At 32.0% G+C, this 21,257-nt stretch overlaps 1 protein-coding gene across 1 annotated transcript in view; it reads left to right on the top strand.

The window, feature by feature from the left end:
- GALNTL6 (polypeptide N-acetylgalactosaminyltransferase like 6) overlaps positions 1-21,257 on the top strand; it is a gene marked incomplete at both ends in the record, with an annotated part of 1,074,421 nt that overhangs the window by 350,103 nt on the left and 703,061 nt on the right. The window contains one exon of the mRNA XM_081269347.1: positions 12,382-12,490. Within this exon, the coding sequence (XP_081125473.1) occupies positions 12,382-12,490 (109 nt within the window). The remainder of the gene's footprint in view (positions 1-12,381; positions 12,491-21,257) is intronic.

Raw genomic sequence — 21,257 nt, 5'->3', positions numbered from 1 at the left:
AAAGTCTTACCCCTGTTTCATTTATTGATTTATTGTTATCAAACAATATTTATTTATAGTTACCAAAGCTCTTCATACCAATGGCTTCTTTCCAGGTTTGCTATTAATTTTTGACTTTCTGAAGTTTGAATATGATATGATTAAAGTAGATTTTTTTGGTATTTATCCTGCTTAATATTGTCACTGCTTCTTGGATCATTGATTTGGTGTCTGTCATTAATTTTGAAACATTCATAGTGATCTTTCATTCAAACATTTCTCCTTGCATGGTTCTTGAATTTTCTCTTTTTTTCCCATTATTTTCTCTTTGGATTTTTAGCTTGGAAACTTCCTGCTGACATATCTTCAAGCCCACTGATACTTTCCTTAGCCATATCCACTCAACTGATAAAGCCTTAAGAACCATTCTTTGTGTCTGTCAGACTTTTTCTCCTTTTGATTTTTCCTTAAGCTTTGCACCTATTTACATACATCACGTTTCTCTGGCACATTGACTACGTTTTTTTCCACTAGCAAATTAGTGTTAATTATATTATAAGTTCACTGTTCAATAACTCTACAATTTTATTCTATTTGAATATGATTTTGATATTTGCTTTCTTTCTTTTTTTTCTTTTTTTATTGTTGGTCGTTCAAAACATTACATAGTTCTTGATATATCATATTTCACAGTTTGATTCAAGTGGGTTATGAACTCCCATTTTTACCCCGTATACAGATTGCTGAATCACATCATTTACACTTCCATTTATTTACACATTGCCATTCTAGTGTCTGTTGTATTCTGCTGCCTTTCCTGTCCTCTACTATCCCCCCTCCCCTCTCCTTTGCTTTCTTTCTTATAGACTGTTGATTCTAGTTTTTTTTTCTTTTCATCCTATCTTGAATATAATGTCTTGTTCAAAGCCAACTATAATGTATCAGATAATAGGAGTTGATAAAAGTAGACCTCTAGCACAAGTGTTTATGTAAATGTGAGAAAACTGGGTTATGTTTTATATTTGCTATCACTTCAGGTGCCAAAAACTTCAAATTCTTCCAGTACCTCTGTTTTACTCTTCCCTCTACATGTGGGCTTTCCTAAGGATTCTTTTTTAATATAAAGCTTGTGTCTTTCAGCTCTTTGAGGTATAACTCAATGTTATATACTTTAGCCCTATTGGTGTGATGGTAAGGTATGAGGGATCACAAGTGTCCTATAATTTTAAGATTAAATTCCACTTGTTTGAGAACTTTGTCCCTGGAGCATGACCTTCATAGATGTTTCTTATCATCCCCTCTGCCTCTAGTCTGGCTCTCTTAGATGAAAAAAAAAAAAAAAAAAAAAAAAAACAAGAGTAGACTATAACTCTCAGGAAATGCCCTTCCCAAGTTAGAGCAGGCTTTGATAAAGTTTTATCCCCTTGAGAGTTATGTCTTTGTTAAGGAGTCCTCTCTACATGCTTCAGAAAAATTACTTTTCCTTTCCCTCTGCCAGAGCCAACAGGGGATTTGTTTTGATTTTTATCATGATGACCTCATGTGGTTACCACAAGTAAAACCCAGGAAAGAATGAGTGCTCCCTAAGACTGCAGCTGTGAGAGCCTTGGACTAATGCTGGTCCAAACTCAGCCTCCATCAATTCATCAGAATTATCATGTAGTGGTTGAGGGGAGGGAAGACTAGAAGTTCACTGTGTTAGATAGAGGGGAATGAATGGAAGGAAGGGGGAATGAGAATAGGAAAGCTAGTAGAATGAATCAGACATAACTTTCCTATGTTTATAAATGAATACGTGACCAGTGAAACTTCACATCATGTACCACCACAAGAATCAGATCCTAATTAGAATAAGTCATATTCCATGTATATATAATATGTCAAAACACATTCCGTTGTCATGTACGCCTGAAAAGAACAAAAATATTTACCATGTGGTGTTCTTACCCTTGAATGGGTCCTGTTTCTTCTGTCCTAAGATAAGAGATCTTTGTTGTTACTCTCTGAATCTTCATATTTCTCCATATTTCTGTATGGTGGTTTTCTCCGCCACCTCAATTCTCTAATGGATCTAAGGAAAGTTATGAATGTTTAGTCTGTTTAACTGTATTCTTGTTGTGAAAATGATTTCAAGCTTTTAATAGGCTGAAGCTAAATCCAGAAATCCCTTTCAACAATTTATTTCTTGAGTATTTACATTAAATAATTTTTAAAAGTCTGAATGTTCATAGCAATTGGAAAGATTATAATGTTCAGAATTTTGAATGACGTGATTTCTTTTCCTATATACATAGGGTCACTAAGTTTTACCAACTAATATATGTAATGTTATAGTATTTAGCAAAATAATAGCATAGAATTCTGTGATTTTTAAATTATGTTAAAATTGAAAATAACAAATTCTCAGTTTAATATATGCATGGTGGGTATTTGTGCACATTTAAATTAAACTGTCATTTAAAAATTATAACTTATTAAATTAAAATAAAGAATTAAGAACAAATAACAATGAATGGTTCACAAGTAAATCACATTTTTATGTTGCAATTACATGAAATAACTTTTCCGTTCGCATTTTATAAATTAAGAAAGTGAGACATTGAGCTGGGAGCACAGACCTATAATCCTAGCAATTTAGGAGTCTGAGGCAGGATGATCACAAACCCTGTGTCAAAATTAAAAAAAAAATAAAATAAAGCTCAATGGTAGAACACCACTGGGTTCAATCCCCAGTACTAAAGAGAAAAAACTAAACACAAGAATTTGTGCTTTTAATCACTAATTATTTTACCTCCCAAAATAATCTGAACTATCTGTCCACTTCAGATATCCGGAATGCTTAGAATAATTTACATCCAAAGTCAAATTCATAAATTCATTAGATCATTTTCCATTGGAAAACATATCTCAGAATAAATAAGTACATCTTAGCCATCTGTACTAAAAGCATATAGGCAAAAGAGTAATCCTTCTGTAAGTTAAATAATTTGTTTTGTTTTTTTTTTTCTTCTTGTCATCTCTGCTACTCATTATAGATGTTTTTCAGTTTATTATGGGGTTATGTCCCAAAAATCCAACAGAAATTACAAATACCATTAATTCAGAAATATATTTCATATATCTAATCTATCAGACATCATTGTTTAGTTTAGCCTATCTAAATGTGTTCAGAATATTGGCATTAGCTTACAATTGAGCAAAATTTAAAATGAATCTTATTTAAAATTAAAGTGTTGAATATCTCATGTAATTTATTTAATACCATGCTGAATTTGAAAAAAAAAATTGTTGCACAGATACATTTTTATACAACAGTAATCTAAAAATTGTTAAGTTGAGCCATTGTAAATCAAGTATTGTCTATTAATAAGAAATATCTTCTTCACAGACACTTTTCAAAATGTCAAAGGCAATAAAATAGAATAAATTGCATTATTCTCTTGTTAGCACCATTAACATAGAAATAGTAGATATTATGCAATTCTTTATTGGTTTTGTTTCATGACCAAATGCAAATAAATCTTTTTCAACATTTAATAATATGCATTCAATCTCATATCCGTGTTCTATAAATTGGCATGTTTTGAATTTCATTCTAATATCAAAAAACCTTTTTGATTGCAAGGTATAATTTTAATAATCAAAATTGCTTTCCCGTAAGTAAATTATTTTCAGAGTACAGACTAGATACCAGGAAAACACAATGATCTATTGTCTTTTATGTCTACAATTTGTTGAACAAGAAACATCTAAATTAAGAGCTTAGAAAACATCTTTGCTGGTATTTGAAATAATTAGTTGTGAAAGTCACGGTCCAAGACCCTTTTAAGATTTAGATTTTAAGTGATTTTTCTTCTACTTGTCATGTCTTGACATTTTATCATTTGGTATTGAAGGAAGTAGTGATTATTGCCCTCCTTGGAACACTGTAGACAAATTGTATTTATGCTAGAGAGCCAATAATATTAAAAATAACCTGATTTTTATAGTCAATGTAGTAGCTCTTCTGCCTGAAAGAAGGTTTGCCCACCTGCATAAGAATTTGCTCTGTGTTTAAGTAAAATACTTTGTGTAAGTACTTTTTCAGAATGCTATTTTCAAGTGAGAAATTATCATTGCTCATTTGACCAGTGAAACCAATGATCTATTAGGCACTTTTTATTCAAGGTCTTAAGCACCTTAAATTTATTATGCCCTCAATTTAATAATTCTGTGCTTCTTCTGACCCCTTCACAACATTTGAACATGGTATGGAAGAATTAACTGAAGATAATATTGTACAGTTTACTTAGTTTTTTCTTTTTAATATCAAACTTCTAGAATGTAAGTTCCTCAAGGGCATGAATCGTTTTCTGCTTTAGCCATCAGTAAATTCCTAGTATCCAGAAAATGCTAGGCTCATAGTAGGTGCTTAATAAATATTGGATGAATGAATAAGCATCACCTTCCACTAGAAGGCCACATCCCTGAGGGCTACAATTTTGTGTGAGTCCCAATTATATCTCTAGTGCTAGAGCAGGCATGTTAACTGACAAGCCAAATGGTGGCCTGAATAAAATGACACCTGTTTAAGTTATTTTGTCACTATATTTATAAAAGCACCTGGGTGACATACACATTGAAGAAAGAATCAGCCTTCTCTTTTGGTTTGTGACTACCCCCCTTTATCATGACAAAGGATCATTGCTTTCTCCCTCTAATCCTCATTGCATCTTTCTGTGTGTGTGTGTTTCCCTTTGATATGGCACAGTGAGCTCAGGTTCATAAGAAAATAGAACCACAGTTTAAGATCATATTGATTCTGGAGAACAACTGAAGATCCTGTTTTTTTCCTTGAAGAGTTGATTGGGTGGAATTCTAGAACCACCGTACGATGTGCTTCTGAAGAAAATTCAGGGGGTCATGAAACTCTGGCTTAATACCCCCAGAAAACTGCAAGTGTGTGGATGCACCAGGAAGAGGGGGACAGGTGATTCCTGCAGGTTAATATGACATGCTTTTTTTGAAAAGATCTTTCTTTGCTTTTACATTTTCACAGTGATGCTGTGCATTTCCATACTAATTTTTCTTTCTTTTTTTCTTTTGTTTTTTTCTTCTATATCTTCTCCCTTAGGAATCACAAAGGGAATACTCTGAAATGGGCCAAAGTCTCAGAAAAGCTGTCATATTCGCAAGACACCGATCTCCTCAATATTTTTTTCAAGGTATGCTGCTGCATAACAATCAGGGACGTGAAGGGTTTTCCTGCTGAGTTAACAGCTCTTTGTTGTGATGAAGTAAAGAAAAAATTATAGTAATTTTGAGGGTCAGTAACACAACTATGCCACATCATATGCTCAGATGGAAATTGAGTAAGTCAGCTACATTAGGACTGCTGCTGGGTTCTTAACCCTACTGAACACCAGGGAGGATTTTACCAGCCACTTTCTGTTTCCTTTAAATAACAGAAGTACTCTTAATAATGTCCTTTATTCCTGTGAGAATAGTTTGCTACTGATCTCTCTGGTTACTTACTAACAGAAGCTTCTGCTAACTGACAATTCTGGTTATGCTAATGAAACTTAAGAAGTGATGATTTAGAATAAAAAGTGTATTAACACATATTTTTTTTTCTTTTTCAGCTACCTGCCAAACAGATATGCATCTTTGGAAATTCTTCAAAAGCATCCCAAGAAATCATAAAATGAGGGTTATCTGACATTTGTCTATATACAAATGAAATGTTTAATCTTTCACTAACATTGGAAGGAAAATATTATTTAAAAAAGTTTCAGGGCAACTGGAACAGGAGGCAAGAGATGTCAGAACTTCCAAATTGTGTCTTCCTTGTATGACCTGAATATGATCTCTTAAAATAAAATGTTGGTATTCTTAAAACAACCTGAGTGTGCTAGAAGCCTTTTCTTGCAAACAAACCTCATAGATCAGTGTATATAATAAAAGCAAACATTACTATATTACAAAATTTTATAAAATTTCACTTGTGTGGTCAATATAATAGCAATCATCGACAAAATGATGGGATATCAAGCCACTCAATTATTTTGCTTTTTTAATCTTCAAAATAAAACCAGAGCACTGTTCATTTACCATTTCCTGAAATTCTCTCACTCTTCTGATATTTTACTGCTTGAAATTCATCACCAGTGTGTACCTCAGTGTTTGTCTTTAGTTATAATGATCTACACAGTCACCTTACATGAAAAATCACTCTGTGCTCTCAGGAGTTTAGATACTAATACAAAAAGGATAAATTTACAAGATCAAGGTCTTGATAAGCTAGGTCAAGTTTACACTAGAGAAAAGATAACATCAACCATTCTGAGGCAAGCTGAGTTAAGGCTCACCATTAAGATTATGGCCTAAGTCTGGCCAGAGGTTTCAGATGGTGACTGTAGGATTAATATGTCCCAAAGACATAGTGTACCAACATGTTTTATAAAAAATTAACATTTTATAATCAAGATTTTTTTAACATAATGACCCAGATTTCTAGAATCCGCTTAAAAATTTTAAGATCCAAAAATGGGAGCTGCCTTTCTCAGCGCATCCCCCTGCCTGCTTCTCCTGTCTGAGTTCTATCCTGTTGCAGATACTATGTTTACAATACAAGACGGTAGATCTCAGCAATGCCTATCAGATCAAAACCTTATTTTGTCAGTGCAGTGAATTATATTAACAATGACATAACCTGAGCATGTATACAGAATTTAAGAAACAAAATTGTTCTATCCTCTAAAAAATTATTTATTTTAAGTCTGGTACGAATTGATCAATATGTTTTGTGGCCATACAAAAGGGCAGAACCTTCTCTGATGGTTATTCTCCATGCACTGCATGCTCTGCAGTTGGTTTCAAACTGAGGAAGGAAAAGGATATTAGAGCATTATATTTTATTCCATGTCTTTTCAGTCTTAGACCCCTTTGAGGCTCCCTATTGCTCAGTGCATGGTGTCCAAAATCCTGTGTGTGAATATTTATTTTATTTTCTATTTTTATCACCTTATTTTCAAAGATTTTTCTAAATGGCTTTATATATTGAGCTTGAATAATGAGAAAATCATAAAAATGTCCATGTTTGGTTTTATTAATTCATGAGATTTAAGTATACTTGGTTCAAATTCTAAATTGCCATGATTAGTTATATAATCTTGAAGACCTTATTAATAAGTTAACTTAATCTCCATGAACTCTGGTTCAGCACCCAGTTCTTACAAGGATATAATTATATAAGAATAAATGTTGGTCATCCACTTTTTCTTGCTGATGCTATCCATTATATTCCCTTTTCATTAGTGTTTTATATATATTGAACCGGATGGGTTCAATATATAAGAAATTTAATCATATTCAATGTAAGAACCCATACCCATCACTAAATTCCCTAAACATCTACTGTAATACATAACTTATGATTTACTTAGTGTATATAAGCTTTATCTCTGCAACTATGTTAAAAATTTGCAAGGGCAAGGGAAATAGCTAAAATATCTATAAAAAGCAGAAAAAGGTGAAAACAATTGGTATTTGTATATCACTTTAAGACAAGCTGATTTTTTTCACATATTTTCTGTCATTTCCAACTCAAAAAAAATCATGATAGGAAAGGTAGGTATCATTTCTACTAATATTGTTTAATATGAGTTTTCTGAGGCACCTAGAGAAAATGTACTTTTACTGCCTATAGTTCAAAACCCTAATTTGTATCTTCTTTCCCTGGATCCAGAATCCTTCCACTATTTTATATTATCTTCCAACAAACAAATAGGGTAGTAAGCATATGGTTTGTTGCAAGAATTGTAAAATGTCCATTAGTTGTTCAATTTACAGAACCTGGGAGAGATTTTTAGAATATACATAATCTTTTCTTCAAAGAGACATACAAATGTGTCTTTTCAATGACATCCCTGTCTACAGTATGAGAAATAAAATTTGTACTAATGTAAGAGGCGAGGAGCAAGCTCTTTTTATTCTCTATTTTATTTCCAGACTACTTCAGGGAAGTGTTTTAATATTACTTTAAAAGTTAATTAATACTAGTAAGATAACGCCAGAGTTCATCAGTCCCTATATTAATACCTCCTCATTTTCCATTTATGTGTGTCACGTCACTGACCCCAAAGGTTTGAATGTGTCACCTCTGGCAAATACATGGCCTATGGGAAATATGTTACCTTTGGAAACTTTTTCTCTTGACCCATTCAAATTTATATTATTTTTTGATAGGCTCTGGGATTCAGCTCTAACTATTACATGTGGTTTCTACTTAATGGATTCTGTCTCTCCTATCCCTGATATTTTTTCAAGTTAATTATTTACAGTGACATGACAATGAATAAAAAGTTCACAAGGTGAAAAACTGAAAGACTGTTCACAAATAAATGGCCAGCCTAATGGTGGGTGTGAAATATATGCCTCATGAAGGTACAATACTCTTTGTATTTATTTTACAAGGTCATAGATAATGGATCTGTACTACTGTAATCATACCAAGGACACATGATAGGATAACCCAGGAGAGAAGCAAATGGGTTTGGGCATTGGAGATTGCTCATGTGAAAGGAAAGGTCAGAATACTAATGGATAATTTACTGGATGGTTAAGCTTTCAGAATCAAGGTAGTTCTACACAAATGTACATGGATTGATTTAGGTTTATTCATCCACCTTTCTGGCAGGTGGGAAGGATACAAGTGCACCTCATCTCTCTGTTGGTCATCAGCCCTGGATGTGAAAAAGATTCTTGAGTAGATTGTGGCAATGCTCTCCTAAGGAGATTTATTTATTGCCTTAATGTGATCATTGTCACTTTCCTAGTCATATGGGCTAGAAGCTTTCAAAGTCTAGTGGGCCTCAGAATCATCTGGAGAACTGTTACAACACAGATTTTTTTTTTTTTTTTTTTTTTTTTTTTACCAACAGCTCTCTCTTCTAGTCAAAGTTTCCAACTTAGTAGATAAGAGTTGGGGCCAGGGAATTATATTTCTAACAACTTGCCAGGTGCTGGTCTGTGAGAAGCATTGGTATAGACAGAAGAGGTATTAGTGTAGCAAATCCTCACATAGGTTTTTATTAAGGTGCAGGGTCTGCTTTAACCTGATTCCAGCTCCTTGCTGGAATTTTAACAATGGTTAAGAGTGCTAAGCATTTTTATTTAAGATCTATTTTTATGAAAGGCAATATTTGAAAATAAATTTTAGAATGAAATCATGCTGCAACCCCTTTAATGTTGACTAGCAACCCCCTTGAGCTCTTCCCCTGTTTGCAACATCTGATCCCAGGGAAACTATATCTTTAATCTTTATTCCATTCTATGCCTCCTAGTTGCAGTACAAATCCATTATCTATGGGGAAAAAAAAATAGCTTACGTAACTAGCTTAGTCTATCCTTTCCCTTAACCTCTTCAACATTCTTTTAGTAATAGCACAGATTTTAGTTTAGTTAGTGTCCATGCTAGATTATTTATATCTGACTCAGTGTATTGTAATTACCCTTTTTGTCTTTTAGTCTCATCAATTGAACAACTTTTAATTTGCTTATTTTTTATATATTTATCATTAATTCATTTTTAACCTCTTCAGAACTTAACTTTGTTTTCAATATATTCTTTTGAAAAAATAGGAAAGAATAACTTTGACTATCTGCTCTGTTTTTGTTTTTGTTTTTGTGGGTGGTGGATTTTAGTTGTTGTTATTTATTTTCTCAGAGATTTCCTTTCTAGAACCACTTTCCATCCCCCTTGCACAATCAGAACTGGAGGCTTCCAAGTTTGCTGCCTTCATTCCATCTCCCTCTCCCTCTCCCTCTCCCTCTCCCTCTCCCTCTCCCTCTCCCTCTCCCTCTCCCTCTCCCTCTCCCTCTCCCTCTCCCTCTCCCTCTCCCTTTATTTTTTGTTTTTCTATTTCTTAGTAAGGTTCATTTGACCTTCATTTTCCAAATTCCTCATAATAATTTTTCCTTGCTATCACATTTTTTTCACTTCTCAAGACTCTTTCCTATATACTAAATGTTTCTTTCTTTTTAAATTCTTATTCCAAAGAAGAAAATTTCTTAAATTTCTTAAAGCATATCAAATTTTTATTTGTCTTGAAGTTCTCTGTGATTTAAATTGTTTCTGTATCCTTCAAGTTTGTCATGCATTTTGTTTACTTATGGCCTCGAAACTTTATATTGAAAGATCTCTCAAATGCCTGGGAATTCTAGGCTGCCATTCATACTTATGAATAAAGTAATGAAAATACTGACATCAAGTTCTACTATAGAGAAGGACTTGCTAACATATAGTTCCCAGTTGTATACTGGGATCCAGTACCAGTTCTCTTTCTTTTGTTTCTAAATCTCCAGATTAGAAAGCAGGCAGCTTTCTTGGAACTCCAGCAAGGGAAGATAGGTTTGTTAATAATGTTCGGTATACAAACTGCCACAGGACCCTTTGCGGTACAGCTTTAGCATCCTTATGCTAAACCTATTAAACAAAAGAAAACAGAGTATACCCAGTAACCAGATGGAGCCTGGTGCTTGGAAATACAAGATTATTTCCATTTTTCATATCAAAAGTCATTCATCTGAAAGCCATGTCTGTAAATTGGTATTATCTGTGTCAGAATAGGATATTTTTATTAGTACTTAGTATTTATCACTATAAATGCATAGCTGAGATAAAACATAAGTGGCATATCTTAAATTTATTTGATTATTTATAACTTTCCTAAAATTTATTTTATTATTTATAAACTTGCTGATTTTGGCATTAAGTCCAATTATATGATTGACATTAATTAGAAAAATCGTTTTTTTTAATCTTTGCTCTATATTCCCCAAATTATATTTTTATAAACTTCATTCCCCTTTTACTACATTTAAAAAATGTTTTAATTGTAGATGGACAGAATGCATTTATTTTATTTGTTAATTTTTACGTGGTGGTGAGGACTGAACCCAGTGCCTCACGCATACTAGGCAACATATTTTATCTTTTTATAACTTTCTTTTCATTTTCCTTTCAAAATGTATCCTCATTAGTCTCAATGCTTTATATAAATTCAACATCACCCTTGTAAATTTGTTCCTTCATTTGTTTTCTAAACTTGTCACCATAAAGAGCAACAAAATCATTGAAACATGTTAAATGCAATGGCCTGACTTGGAAAATCATTTCTCTGATTTTAACTACCTTGTTTTTAAAAAAACATTATGTCTTATTGTTCTCCTCTCAAAACAAGTGGATCTTTTGTAAGCTATAAAGATGGACTAAAGTTAAATAGCTTTCATAAGCATAATGGCTGCATTCTTCTAAATCAAAGAAATGAGACATTTTATTTGCTTGAGAAAGGCTCTTAGAATAAAATTGCCTTACTGAGCTTATTCATCTTTTGACTGAATAGACTTTTTTCTACTTTTCATATTTTTCTTCTCTCTGTAGATGGGTTACTTATAGTCCCCAAAGAAAACAGACCAAGAAAAAAAAATAGTACGTGAATGTAGAAACGTTTGTTTTACCTTAACTTTACTAACCAAAATTGTGAAGATAAATTTCAGTTAAAATAAATATTTTTTACTACAAATAAACACCTTAAAAATAAGTAACTCCTGCAACATATACAGAGATCATTTTCAAGTTGATGTTATAACATATTGGTTTTGGGCAAAATCGTACAAAGAGTGCTTTGACTACAGTTAATGAGTGTGTGATAATTTTAACTACAATTGTAAATATGAACTATACTTTAGAAAATCTAGATGGCGCAGTGCTTAATAATTAAGACAGCAACTTCAGTTTTAACAGAATTGGTCAAATCTTTGTCACTATGGTTTAAATAAAATTATTGTTGTTCTCTGAGATGCATTTTAATTTGAAGAAAAATGGGGGTTTACAGCACAAAACTATTTTAAAGATTAAGCAAACTTTTATACCCAGAGAATTTGATATAGTACCTGGAACATAGGGAGCATTCAATGAATGGTTGCCATTATTATTTAAAAGCCATTCTAATATGTTTGATCAAAATGAGTGATACTGTATAAATCACAAACAAAATTAATTCAATTTACCACCCAAATCAGTTGCATTATCAACATTTATACTTGGGTCCAATAAAAGCAGCTAAACATTTAGACCTAGAGGAGGTAACATACTGAATTATTAATGTCTTTCTGTGGATGCAATAAAATAGAAAATGCCAAGAGTTTTGGGAAAGGAGTGTTCCTATTTTAAAGGTTAGAAAAAGGATTTAAAATGTGTGTTTATCTAGTCACTAGCAATAGCTTTCTTTCTACTATACTCAGAGGAATCACTTATTTAACAAGTATTCTTTGATTGCCTGTTATGCGCCCGGCTGTGTTTACCTACCATGCAAAAGGAAATGCCTCCTTTTTATGCTTGAATACTTTCCTTTTCCACAGACATTTCCACTGGGCCTGGGAGATGGGCAATTCTATTCATGGACAGATGGTTTGAGAAGAAAGGACTGGCATGACTATGAAAGCATTCAGAAAGAGGCTATGCGCTCAGGTATGAAGTTCAGTGTAAGCCAAAGTGCTACTTTACATACTGCAGTGTCTCCTTTGTCACTTAAAGGGCCTTGAATTAGTGTTCCTTCTGCATACAGTCAAGTATGTCTCATGGGGTTGCTGGAGATCAATGCAGGGCAGAACCAAAACAACTCAGAATTTCATAGAAAAACACAAATAATGAGCTGCAGAAAAGTCACTACAGCTTTAGAAATCTATAGGACTTTGTATTTCCAAACTTCATTTCAACAATTTCTGGGCTTTTCTTGAGACTTAATCAATGATGTGACCTGGTAAATGTGTGTTTTGAACAAGATTCACTCATTAGGGCTGAAGTGTATCTCACTGGCAATGCGAAGGACCTAAGAGTTAGCTAATTTCTAGACATTGCAAGGGGCTTCTCAGAATCCATAAATCATATCAGCTGGGTATCTGAGTTTGGCAACACGTGAATGAAAAGGCAGTTAAATGAAATCAAGGAGATCTGTACTACTGTAGGAGAATGCTAGTCTTGGGCTAGTGTTAGAGGACAGAGTAATAGGAAAGAATCAGGGCTTTTGGAGATACTGAAAAATTAGGCTGTTAGAAGAAAAGATTCAGAAGTATATATAAGTAGAAATAAAATGAACGTGAGTCACACATGGTAGGAAGCTCATATTCTATTATTTGTTTTTCATGATGAGGATGTCACAGAAATAGAGCAGCTTCTGCTTGGTAAAGATGAACAGTCTGAGACACTGCATCTGGGTTGAGCCAGCAACACAGTTATGACTGCCTACACTGTGAGGTCCTCCTGGTTAGTCTCCAGCATCACTCTTTCCCACAGGATAGTTGAAACGAGTATGTTTATGTAGTTGCAAAACTGTACATGGTACAATGTGTTAGGTATAGCTGACCTAATTACAATCTTCTTTCATTTTCTTCTTTCGTTCTTTTTCTCCAAATAAAGTTCACCACCCAACAACTTCATTAGCAGCTTGTTCCAAAGATATGCTCTGTTTTGAGAGATTCAACCTCTTCTGGGTGTCACTGTCTTTCCACTTGGACCATGACTCCACATGTCATTATGAAATTTAGTTCCTTACCAGCTTCTTCACTCTTTCACCCTCTTATGTTTTTGCCTCTGTTGGTTTGAAAACCCTATATTAATCCAACCATCTGTTTGTCTTTATGACTTCAAGATGCCAAAGTTTTTATTGGAGATATTAACTTTATCTCATAACTAAAGCTGCCACAAATTAACAACACTAATGAAAGAATCAAAAAAATCACTGAATGGAGTTTTATACTATGAACTTCAGATATGAATTTTATTTAGACTTCAGAACAATTTCAGTAGGTATTATTATCCCAAATTTGTTGCCAATAAAATAAAATTGAGTCCCTAAGAATTATTAACCTTTAGGCCAAATAGTTAATAATCTGTAGAACTAGATTAAGAGCCTGGTTTTAGGACTGTGGTTGTTACTCAGTGGTAAGAGCACTTGCCTAGCACATGTGAGGCACTGGGTTGGATCCTCAGCACCTCATGAAAATAAATAAATAAAATAAAGATATTGTGTCCATCTACGAGAAAAATATTTTTTTTAAAAAGTGTCTGATCTTATACTGCTTCATTATACCCTTCTGTCTGACATCAAAACATAACATTTGGATAATAAGTGGTGATGACAGAGATACGTGGGAGACAGACACAACTAGTTTCAAATCTCAATTTTCTATACATGAGCTAAGTGGCAAATCAATTTGTTTCTCATATTCTACTTTTCTGATTTTCCCAAAGGATTAAATATAATGTACCTAAAATAATTGGCTAATGATTATTAATCCATATGATTATTAAACCATTTATTTTACTTTCACATCCCTTTTGCTTGTGCTAGTGAGTTTTGGATATAAGATCTAGAACATTATCTTTTTTTCTGCTTCATAACACTCTTTCCAACTCCTGGATAAACACGCTTTTATATTCTTATCTTCACTTGGACCTAGGAAAAATCAATCTAAAAAGAAAATTGGTAATGTAGCAAGTTCTTCAGTACAAATTCCTTGTTCAATTAAAAAGCTTTTAAACGTTTTACTGTTAGATGATTAACTAGAAGATATATAAAACATGCAATAAGTACACTTCACTGTTTTTATATCATTAACTATATTATAAATAAAAGTATTTAGAAACGTATATGTATGTGTGAATATACACAAACATATGTGAGTACAGAAGCAAAATAAAATAAACATCTTTTTATTCCATATGTAGGCCCAGAAATAATATATTTGTGTCATTGTGTTCCCTTCAGAACTTAAATTTTGTGTTTACTCTAATTTTTATCTGTAGTTATTACCATCTGTGTATTTATCCCTAGACAAATACTGTCACAATCTGCATGTGTTTGAACTATATCTAAAAGTTGAATCACATCTTATTCTTCTTTCACTCAAAAAAAAATTTGAGAGTCAGTGTGTGCAACACTGGTTTTATTTTTACTGTTGCTAAGCTTTCTATTACATTCTCCTCTTCTTGGACATTGGATAGTTTCTAGGTTTTAGTTGTCAAATATAACATTCATGTAAACATTCTCATGCATAGTTCTGGGTTAAAGACAATATTTTCTTATGATATGTATTAATAGTCTGTTTGTATTTCCAGGGAATGAACATGTCAACTTCGGCCCAAATTGCTATATGGATTTCACTTCAATAAAAAATTGATTGAATTCTCATTGCTCTATAACCTTCCCAACACTTCATAAGGTTTTAGTAATCTTTCCCAAGTTGTTGTTATGAAGTGATACCTCATTGCCACTCATAATTGTATTCTACTAATTTTTAATGTGGTAACTTTCTTATTAATGCTTATAAATCAGTCATTTTTCCTTTTTAGTAAAATTTGTATTCATTACTATTTCTCAATTTTTAATTTTTATCTCATCTTTACTGGGCTATATGGTGCTCTTAATTTATTCTGAATATTATTCTTTGATGGTCATATGTGGTAAGAATATCTTATATTTTTCAGAGAGTAAAAAAACGTTTTACATAAAATTTTTAAAAATACGTCATAACTTTAGTGTTTAATTCAGAAATCATTTTTTAAGTATAGGTTCTACTGTGTTCTATATTGTCTTTTGAAAACTTGACAATTTTATACTTTCCATTTAAGTTTTAAATTCAACCTATCTACATAATTATATGATGTAAGTCAGGGATCCAATATTTATTTAGATTTAATATGCTTGCATATTCAATCTTCCATAATGTTTACTGGAGATTTAATTTTTCCTTTTATTTATGGAAGTGTGGACTCCTATAAATTGTTTCCATATTTGCATGTTCTCTTTCTGAATTCTTAATTCTGGTCTATAAGCAAAAATTCCTGTGCTAGTGACACCACAATACCTTTGAATATATTGACAATAATTATTGATGTTTATAGTATCACTCATCAAGAAAAAAATATTTTTTGCTTTGTTTCTTTAGAAATGTATTGCCATTCTTGTTCTAGCCTTCATATAACTTTCAGATTCAGATTTAAATTTCATGTACACCTGGACTGGGGATGTAGCTCAGTAGTAAAGCACTTACCTACGATATGTGAGGCCCTAGCACTGTGAAGAAATATCACTCACAGATATACACCAAAAATAATGGAAATTGTAGAAGTGTATAGATAATTTCATAATTTATATTTACTAATATCAAATTTTCTATTTTGTGATATGTCATATTTATTTGCTGCCTATTTATTAACTTTAGGATAGGGCTATAATTTTATTTTTAGACTTTTTAGTGTTAATCTTAGAAAACTAATACTGTATGGATGTTTTACATATTTTTTTTATCTTACTGATAGTCTACATTGTTTATAGCCAATAATTTTTAATACTAATTTGAACATAGGAATCATTCTAAACTTATCTATTACTTAAAATCACTTATTATAGTTTATTGTACATTTTCAATGTACAATAATTAAAAAATAAAATGATTTTTTTAATTCTTACATAATTCTTTATTTTCTAAATGATCATATCTTTCTCATTATTTTACAGTGTTTTAAAAATGATAGTGTTTTTAAAGTTTTCTTTCCATTCTAGACCTTATAATTTTTCTTCTTTTTTCTATTACTATACTTACTTACTATTCTATTGCAATGCTGAATTTTATAATTTTTACAAGAACAAATTTAAAATATTTTATGATTTTTATCTATGCCTATCTATCCATTTATTTATCTGTCTAGCAAGATAATATAAGTTCATTTTATCATCTTTACTATCATAATACAAATACTATTTGCATTGGAATCAGTTAACTTTATCACATTATTTCTGGATCTTGTTTGCTGAGAGTTTATGAATTTTACTTTTATTTTAACCTAGAGGAGTGTCAATATTATAAAGCTTAGTATTTGTGTTTATTGAAAAAGCTGATAAGTTTTCTTCTTTAAAATGTTATTTAAATAAATAATATCCATTGCTTTTTAATGGAAACCAAACATGCTAACCTGGATTAAATTTGTCCTTTTATTTGTCACTGGATTTGATTTCCTAATATTTTATCTGACATTGTGAAATCTTTAGAATGTCAACTATTAATTTTTCTTCCTTATAGAATCCTTGTCAAGTTGGTAAGAATGAAATGACTGCTTCATACATTGACTTTATTAATACTTGCTATTTTTCTATGTTTATTGTTTGTTGTATGTTACAATTATTATTATTGATAATTACAGATATTTTGTGGGTAACATTATGTTGACCTGAAATTTGGGGGGCACAAATATTTTTAATTACTGGGCTTAGTTACAAAATAGCTACACTATTTAATTATCTATTTCTCCTGTAATTAATTGTATTTCTAGCAATTTGTCTATTATACCTAAATATTAATATGTATAAACATAAATTTACTCATAATATTATATTAAGGTTTTTAATAATGTTGCCAACGCTTAAATTTGTTGCTTTTTAAAAAATTTTTTCAATCTATTCCACCAAAAATTTCTCTTATTAAACATTTAAAAATTTTTGACATTTTTCATTTTATTGACAGTAATTTTTCTCATTATTTTACAGTCTTATATTTATTATTTATTTTATTTTATCTTTACTACTACTTTTTTTTCCAAAATTTAAAAGTAGTCACATAATTCCTTAAATTCACTCTTTCTCATAGTGTAGAACAAACATTTAGATCTCTAAATTTACCTCTAAGTGCTACTTTACTTTGCACTGCTCTAGGGTTCAGTTTTGTATATTTGCCTTTCTTTTAGTTATGTTTTGAATGTCTATCCTAGAAAATTCAGAAATTTCCTCCTGATGGACTCTCCACAGTCTTTATGAAAGTATGAAGCACCTTAGACTGTCTGCACTTCATTAAAATTCTTGCTGATATTTTCATTGATAATATTCCTTTTATATTTGTTCTGGAAATTATAGCTTTGTGGCATATTTGGTAATTTGTGAGGTATCATATACATTAAGTGTTTGTATATGAAGGTGGTATATGGGGGCAGTGCAAGCATTTTAGTAACATTTTCATGGTGGTGACTAAAAGACATGACATGAACAATTTTAGAGGAGGAGAAGTTTATTTGGGGTCTCAGGATTTCACAGCTCTCAGTCCGTAGATAGCCTCAGGGCTCAAGGTGAGGCAGAACAACATGGTGAACTGTATGGCAGAGGGAAGTGGCTCACACATGATCAGAAGCAGAAAGAGACTCCACTTCCCATATACAAAATATATGCCCCAAAGGCAGACCCCCAATGACCCACTTCCTCCTGCCATACCCAACTTTCCTTCAGTTTCCACTTAGTTAATCCCATCATGGAATGAATTCACTGATTAAGGTTCTCATAACCCAATCATTTCTCCTCTAAACTTCTTGCATTGTCTCACACATGAGCTTTTTGGGGGTACCTTATATCTAAACCACAACAATAAATATATGGCATTTGGGAGTGTATGTTGCTAAACACCACAGGTAAGTAATGAGAAAAAACTATATGTTGTTGACACTTTTGAAGATATGGATATTTCTTGCATTAAAAAATTAATAGTGAGACAAAAGCAAGACCCCAAGACCTATGTCTAGCATCAGGATTCTTTTCTAGTACATCTGCACCCTTAGAATTAAACTAAATTATGAGGATTATCAAACTTATTAGAAAAATTCTGTTGTGGTGAAAAAAACCAAAGTATTTATTATTTCATAATCTTATACTTCATTTATTGGGGGTTAGCATTGACTAAAGCAATTTACCTGTAGATAAAGGTTATCTAGTCTAGCTACCTAGAAGAGATAAGCCAAATCTTAAAGGAAAAGATACATGCTGATGGCTACAGTTGTGCTTGTATCCAATTATTTATGTAATTTCTCTTTCTCATGAATTGCCACTAATTTAATTATACTTTGGGATTTATTATATTTTCTAAATAGACATTTTCTACAGGTAATCAGTTGACATTTCATTTTGTTAGTTTCACATCCCTTTGGAATTTATTGACACTAAATTTCAGCCTTTAACAGAGTAGCTAATTCTCTTAAGTTGTACTATATCTCAAAATTGATAAGCATACTTTTGATTGCTTCTTGACTAATAAGAGTTGAATGAAAGAAATGAAATACAGATTCCTTTGAAATAATATAAAGGACAATGTACCATTTGATATCTACCCATTTTTCGACATATATTGGGTACAATTGTTATGGAAACTAACGAGCAATCTAACTGACATTTCTCCATATATGAAATGGGAAAAAGGTCAATATAAAAGTTGAAAAACTGCCAATATATTTCTGACATAAGGAGAAACTCTTCCTATGACATTTCCCTTAACTATGACTCTAATAACCTTTGCTGAGATCAGTTAAGAAGAAAATGCAATTAGTTTAGATAATGCTTTGTTAATTAATGTGTGATGCTCCCTAGTATTCAAAACATGTTTTTCTAAAGGGCAAAAACACTTTAAAAATAGTCCATTCAGAGTAGTTCATGTGTGTGTGTGTGTGTGTGTGTGTGTGTGTGTGTGTATGTATGTGTGTGTGTGTTGTGCATATGCATTTTAAAAAAACTCATTATTAAAATCATTGATATGTATTTCCAGAAAACATATATTTTTAGTTTTAAAATTTGAAAATTTTCTAACTCAGTTTTTTAAAATTTTACCTCGTAGATCTTTAACTCATAGATTGGATTTTAATATCAGTGAACTCAACATTTAAGAAATGCTTTGAACCCTTCTGTTTGATCTTGTTGCTTTGAAAAAAGTAATACCCTCATATAATCATAATGAATCCATGAATTTTACTATAAGCATTAGGAATCCTACAAAATTACATCTAAACTTTCACTACTTCCATATGTCTTAGTTAATCATACTTATAAGTTTGAATTCTGAAGTTTTTATTAAGTTTTCTATTACTTTATTCATTCATTCATTTATTTATTCATTCATTCAAGGAATAATTTCACAGACATACACTAGATGTCAAATACTGCACCAAGTTCTATAAAAAAATTGATAGACAAAAACGAATTGCACTGGCTTTTGAAAAGCAGGTAGCATGTTGAAGAAGCTTTTGCAGATTACTGACAATGATAATAGTTCTGATCCAAGTCACTATCTGTCTTGCTTAAACTATTTCAACAGACTCCCAACTGATTTCATTGTCCAATTGCTCTTCAATTAGACACTGGAGGAATCCTCTAAAGATACGTAATCACATCATTTCACTTCTCTGCTCAAATGTCTGAAAAGGCCGATCCTTAGATTTTAAAACCAAGTTCAAGTTCATTCCATTATCTACAAGGGCCTATAGAATGTACACCTGACCCATCTCTGACCTCATCCATTGATCAATGTTCAGTCTCTACTTTGCCTCCTTTCCTCCTCAAATATACTAAACATGTTTCAGGATTTTTCACTTGTTGTTGCTGCTGCCTCAAACACTTTTCTCCCATATTTCCAGAAACCCACTCTTCCTTTACTAAGGTCACCTGATCATATATCACCACCTTAGAAAGAGCTTCCAATCACCATATATGGATATAAGCCCTTCATGCATTTTCTATCACTTTCCTCTGCTAATTTTTTTTCTTGAAAGTTTCTTTTTGTCTATTTACACAGCTGTATTTGAGGTCAATTAGTTTTTAAAAGTTATAATTCGATAAGATATAATCACTAACCATAGGGAAGCTAAGTCACAACATTATTTTGAATTATTTGAATTGTTTTTTTTAAAACAATAGCACCCCTGTGTTAGGAAAGTATTGTGAAAACCTGATATAACATGGTTGTTATTTTTCTTTTCTAGAGATTGCATCTCATTGCCCCCTTAAACCTCATGATCCAAGTTACTAAAAGTTCATACCAATTGCTACTGATTTCTTTAACCAAACCTCTAAAGGGTACACATTAAAAGCCAATTTGAGAGGTAGGAATTTACCATGCTTTAAATGATTAACAGTTGGCTTCCATAAGATTCTTTAAACAACATCTCACTTTAGTGCTGATCAGGGACCTATTTTACTCTTAAATGTCTTTATTCTACATAATTGAACAAGATTGCCAATGACAGAATGGGAAACACAAATGTGCTCCATTTGGGAGAGACTGCCACTAAGTTTCTTTCAGAAAGTAGAAGTGGCAATTTTTCCATAATACAATGGTGCCAGGTCAACTTGTACTGACACCTCATGTCTGTTATAAACATTATCTGGCATCTTTTCATTACTATCAACAATGAAACATTATTTATTGTT

Source organism: Spermophilus citellus (genome assembly GCF_964194105.1).
Source record: "Spermophilus citellus genome assembly, chromosome: 16".
Classification (NCBI taxonomy): domain Eukaryota; kingdom Metazoa; phylum Chordata; class Mammalia; order Rodentia; family Sciuridae; genus Spermophilus; species Spermophilus citellus.
The sequence above is the reverse complement of the archived record's forward strand: the minus strand, read 5'-3'. Positions and strand labels throughout refer to the sequence as shown.